We start from the raw sequence: 5,891 nt of genomic DNA on the forward strand, positions 1-5,891 counted from the left end.
ACATGCAAATTGCCGAGGAAAACCTTCCTGCGGTACGTGAGAATGGCCGAGAACCTCCAAAAACCCATTTTCACCATCTTTCAAACTTTGATCACCATTTCTCTTCCTGGATACACCTGATAAACACTCAAAACATGCAAAGACTCATTGGGACCTAATGCAACTCCTAAGTCCTAAAACAAACCCTAAGGACCTAAAATGCATGAAATAAGATATGATTTGGAAAAAAAATATACAACCTAAATGATGAAAATTATGAACATATCAAACTTTATCATTACTTGCTCACTTTAATGCATGGTTTCATTCTACAATAATCAACAATAGCTAAGTTTATTTGTTTGCAAAATGTAATAGTTGGAGGCACGAAAGTGGAAAGACTATAAATTCATGTTCTGTATTCAAGATAGTTTTTACTTAAATCCCTAACAAATCATCTATCTAGGGAGAAAATCTTTCTTTTGTATCTCCATAGAATATTTTTGAACCGTCTTATTTCTTATGAAGCTATATCTAGTCAACAAAAGAATAACTACTTTCCTTAGAGGTTATCGAGAACTCATACAACTGCCTGATCAAACAGTACAGGGATTAGGCGGATCCACCCATGCTCCTACTTTGGCTATCTGGGTCTATTTATTCAAAGTTTTTTGCCCTTATATATTTACTTCATGGGAGAAACATATATAACATACAGACGATACTATGAACTATTCAAAACCTATCAGAGGCATTCTTAGATGCCCATCAAACATTATCAATACATCTGTAATATAACTATTCAATACTCTAGGAGGAGCTTTATCTAGTTTAGTGATTTAAGTTCGAGAAATAAACTAAATTATTTGCCTGCCTGATTATCTAATTTGAAATTTCTGTTTTCTTAAAATTAACCTAAGGCTTACCATTTTCCATCCATCAAACATACATTGTTTGCTTAACTTTTAAGCTTTTAATTAATTCATAAATCTAAAAGCTTTCATTTGTCTTTGGTTTACTTTATTTTTACATTCTTGTTGTGTCTCACTTCTATACTATTAAAATGGAAGCATTTTTAATCTTTGTTGCCAAACACTCATATAATTTTTTAAAAACAATTGTTAAGAAAAAAATTCAACATTGACCCAGTTTGATCTATTATTAAATAAAAATATATTTTTATTTGTATTTTAATTTAATTCCAAAAATTACAATTTTAGTTAAGCTATTTTAGATTTCCTTAAATATAGGTTATATTACTTATCAAATATCAAAAACAATTTGTTTTAATATCGTTAAAAAATAATAACTAGATATTAATTTAAATTTCTTTTATATATTTAATTTTTTTTTTGACATATATTCGAATTTGGATAATATTTTGTATTATGTTATTCTTTTATCTTAATCAACCAGTCTAAAGTTTCAAATATTCAAAATTAGTTTATTATTATATTATACAGAATATGCTGGAGCGTGTTAGACTTATGTTTTTAGAATTGCAGTCCTATGTGTATTACTTTGTTAAAATATGCAAGATATCTATACTATTTAAAGAGTTACAAACTCTATATCTTTGTGTCCAAACAGGAAAAAAATATACAATTAAAAGGGAGCAAATTTAGTCTTTTTTGCCATATACTCTATATTGTTTTTTACAAAAATGTTTTAAAAAAATTTAACATTGAACCAGATTGATGTAATATTAATTGAAAAGAGATTTTTATTTTATCTTAAAAAGTTATATATAAAATAAATATATCTAAAAAAGACAAATGTACAAATATGGATAGATTTCTAGTAGGTAACAAATATAGCTGGAGAAGAATAAAAAATTAAAGGAAAACAAATTAAAAAGAACATGTGGCTTTTTTTTCTTTCTGTAGGTTAGATGTCTCTGTCTTCCATGGGGTTTATATATATATGAAAATGTGTACGATACTAATTTATCTTTTTGGTACTCTTTCTACTTGGCTGTCTAGACATCTGTTGATATCGGCTAAGTGTCAAGAGGAGCGTGGAGATTTGGTCCAAAGGAATATCAGAGTATTTATAACCACGAAAAGAATGTGCAACAGGCTGGGAATATTCCTGACGTGAACAGTGTCGTGAACAGAACTGTAAACAGTTATAAATAGTACCGTGAACAGTACCGTGAACAGTACCACGCTGACACATGGAGACAAAGGGAATGAAGTGGGGAACAAAGGCTGCGGTAGAACTGTATGGAGTCAGTACGGACCAATGCATGTTCTGACAGGACAAGGCGCTACTGGCTCAGTGGGGGACAAAGGCTGCTGTAGTCGACCTAGGTCTAGAAAAGGTGTCGTAGATCTCCGAGATGGCGAGACCGACCGTTGCATGCACTGCCGGGATGGCTTGAGCGACACTTGTACGGCTGCATGGGAGGGACGCTGGCTATATATAGAACCTCACCCCTTAAGCAGATTCATTCCAGAAAAATCTCTACTTCTCTCTAGAAAACGTTTGTGTGAGTTTAGTGAGAGAAATTCGGAGAGAGATCGAGGCGGATCGTGGTTAGGTGCGCGGCAGGATTAGGCTCGGTGAATCTAACTCAGCGCATCAGGAAATCACGGTGAGTCCTTTGTTTGAGTCTCTTAGTCAATTTCTCCATGTAGTCCATAGAGTTTTGTGCAGGTTTAAGGGTTGCATGTGGACTTAACCCGAGAAGATTAGAGACATAGTTCAAGGTGGTGAGAACCTTCAGATACAGCCGAGGGGTGTGTATCCGTTGGTGCATCGGGATGGTGGTGCTGGCAAGCCGTTGTAGATAACGGTGAGCTGGAGGTGTGTAACGGTAGACAGGGAGTCAAGCCGTAGCGAGGTAAGTCCCAGTAGGGAAATTAAGGCGAGAGACGGCGTAACCCGTTGAGCCAGGAAATGAGAAAATCCCGAACGGCAGAAGCAATACCCGGCACGCGACCGGTGAGCTTAGAGTAAGTCCGGAGGAAGGGCAAGTAGGCAAAAGATGGAGGATCTGTTGAGCCGAGAAAAGGATAAGTCTCGGAAGGGAAGAGATGAGCAATGTACGGTATGTAACCGTTGAGCTTGGTGTGTGCCAAGTCCCGAAAGGCAGAAGCAACACCCGGTAGGTAACTGGTGAGCTTAGAGTAAGTACAAGTAAGGAAGAGAGGAGCAAGAAGCGGTTGTGAACCGATGAGCTCAAGGGAAAAGTCCCGAAAGGCAGAAACAACACCCGGTAGGTAACCAGTGAGCTTAGAGTATGTCCAAGTAAGGCAGAGAAGAGCAAGAAGCGGTTGTGAAGCGATGAGCTCAGAGAAAAGTCCCGATAGGCAGAAGCAACACCCGGTGGGTAGCCGGTGAGCTTAGGGTAAGCCAAGTAAGGCAAATAGGAGCAAGAAGCGGTTGCGAACCGATGAGCTCAGAGGAAAGTCCCGGAAGGGCAGACTACGGGAGAGGCCTGTGAGTCTTGTGTGAAAATGGGAGAATCCTGTAAGTGTTTGTGTGATGCATGTAGGTTGAATGTAGGAGGTAAGGCCGGAGTGAATTCAGGGTGGAATTCCTCGGTCTAGACACATCCCAATGGATAAACTCGGCCAGGACAGAGGTTGAGCCCTCTGCCGAGTGCTGCACGACGGTGTGGCCCGACTGGTCAGTGGACCATGGACAAGTTCGGAACATGAGCCAGCTCTGTGATCCTGTGTGGTGTTCAGAGCTAGGGGGCTCGCGGGGCAGATGTGTCGAACTGGTGCATGTTCAGGGTGGAACATGGCACGTTAAGGGGCCCTTGCATGGTGTAGATTGAGTCAATAGATGCACTTAGAGTAGTGATGTAGACTTGTTGGTGAATAGCTTCCGCTGTGAATTGATTGGTTGGTGATTGTGTGTGAACATTGCAATTTTTTGGTTGATTGTTCAGTGCTTTCCTTGTTGTGTGAGCTTCGGCTATATGTTTTAAGCGAGATAGTGGTGGTTTGTGTTAGAGTATGGACTCACTGAGTATTGTGAATACTCACGACTCTTTGTATCTCGCAGGTAGCCGTAGAAACCAGAAAAATAGAGGGAAGGCAACAGACGCTAGGCGAGCCAGAGTAGATTGCAGTGTTCTTGTAAGATCTATATATGTATATTCATTAAAGCGCGGTTTTGTGAAAAGATGCATCGAATATTATGTAATAGAACATGGTTTTGTAAGGATATTTTCAATATGTAATAAAAGAAGTATTTTCTCACAAAAACTTCGTCTTAATTATACTAGACCTTGTCCGGGTCGAAACAACTCGGGTTTGCAGTACGGGTTGAAAAGCCTTAGGCTGTGAACTCGAGGACCGGTCTCGGACCTGGACTAGCTCGAGTAGTATGTGATGCTCGAGCCGGTCTGTGTCCGTCTCGGCGTTGTAACGCTTCCGGCTAGATCTAAGTCATGAATGTCGGGTTTGGGGTGTTACAGTCGTGGCTCAGCTTATAGAGGTCACCTACAATGTCGGGTTTGGGGTGTTACAGTGGTGGCCTACAATGTTCAGAGATGCTCAGGTGGTAGTGTCAAGCTGTGATCAGTGCCAAAGACAAGGCAACATCTCCAAGAGAAATGAGATGCCCCAAAATCCCATCTTGGAGGTGGAACTTTTTGACTGCTAGGGTATTGACTTCATGGTTCCTTTTGTGAGCTCATATGGGAATCAGTTCATACTTGTTGCTGTGGATTATGTGTCCAAATCGGTTGAGGCTGTTGCTTCCCCAACCAATGACTCTAAGGTGGTGGTCAAACTCTTTAAAAGCACCATCTTCCCAAGGTTTGGGGTTCCCAGAGTGGTGATAAGTGATGGAGGTTCTCATTTTGTGAACAAGACTCTGGAGGGATTGCTAAGGAAGCATGGGGTCAAGCACAAGATAGCTAGCCCATATCACCCTCAGACCAGTGGCTAAGTAGAGGTTTCAAACAAACATATCAAGGCCATCTTAGAAAGGACATTGAGCAACTCAAGGAAAGACTGGAGCAAGAAGGTGGATGATGCTCTCTGGGCCAGAGGATCATTCATCACCAGAGTCAGAGGAGGACGAGGTCAGAGCCAAGAGGGATGCCATGAGATCTCCCTCAGACCAATCCAGCAATCCCTCCTACTCCATGGGGTCTCCAGCCCCATCTCTAAGTCCTTGAGAAGGTAACACTCCATCCTTGTAAATATGCATCTAGCTTAGATTATTTTCTCTTTGCATTTTGTGATTTTGCTTTGCACTTCTCCTTCATGATTTTATAACACAAGGGACTGTGTTATCTAAGTGTGGGGGAGGGGTTTTGTGTTTACTAATCATGTTTATTCTGCTCTTATTTTCCTTTTCACTTTGAGTCGCATTTTGCATTCATCTAAGTGCATATAAAAACATAACAAAATTGAAAAATCTGAAAAATTATCACAAAAAATGCTCATGTAGTTGCATTCACATTTTAGGTTGAGTCTAGTTTGCATTTTCATATAGGTTGCATCATATGCAAATGGGTGTAATGATAAATTTTTTCTTGAATAGAGCATCATTTTAAGAGTTTGGTTCTTTAATGCATTGCAAAACTGGTATGAAATCAAGTGTGAACCATGCTTTGAACTGGTGTCTCAATACTTCTGTGCTAGCTGAATCAAATTGTGAATAACCTCAACCTTGCTTAAGTGAAAACCCTTGAGTTTGACATCTAATTATCATGCTAGTGCATATCATTGTGGTTGTTAAAGAAAGCATTCCCCTAAGAGATGAAATGAAGAGAGTGATGTGAGCTGATTGAGTGTCAAAGGCAAATTCCAATTGGGGTGAGTAGACTAGAGAAAGAGTCGTAAGGGGTTTAAAGTTGAGTGTGAAAAGCATTTTGGGTGTGGGGTAGATGCAGTTCTACCTTTGTATGCATCCATTGCTTTTTACCCTTAGCATTTTACTAAAGT

The 5,891-nt window shown here is 39.7% G+C and overlaps 1 protein-coding gene across 1 annotated transcript; it reads left to right on the forward strand.

Moving 5' to 3' along the window:
- Window positions 1-3,376: 3,376 nt before the first annotated feature.
- On the forward strand, window positions 3,377-4,887 carry LOC112083102 (uncharacterized protein K02A2.6-like). Its single transcript, XM_024150833.1, has 4 exons — window positions 3,377-3,423; window positions 3,479-3,492; window positions 4,412-4,494; window positions 4,600-4,887. Exons 1-4 carry the CDS (start codon window positions 3,377-3,379, stop codon window positions 4,885-4,887), a joined length of 432 nt encoding a protein of 143 aa, XP_024006601.1.
- The last annotated feature ends 1,004 nt before the right edge of the window (window positions 4,888-5,891 follow it).

Source organism: Eutrema salsugineum, unplaced genomic scaffold (assembly GCF_000478725.1).
Source record: "Eutrema salsugineum unplaced genomic scaffold, Eutsalg1_0 scaffold_7, whole genome shotgun sequence".
In the NCBI taxonomy this organism is placed as follows: Eukaryota; Viridiplantae; Streptophyta; class Magnoliopsida; order Brassicales; family Brassicaceae; genus Eutrema; species Eutrema salsugineum.

Bases quoted from the DNA above. Each gene is read 5' to 3' on its own strand.
- LOC112083102 (XM_024150833.1), top strand. From the start codon at position 3,377: ATGAGCTCAGAGGAAAGTCCCGGAAGGGCAGACTACGGGAGAGGCCT. The intron at 4,495-4,599 runs GTGGTAGTGTCA...TTTGACTGCTAG, and splicing joins CAATGTTCAGAGATGCTCAG to GGTATTGACTTCATGGTTCC.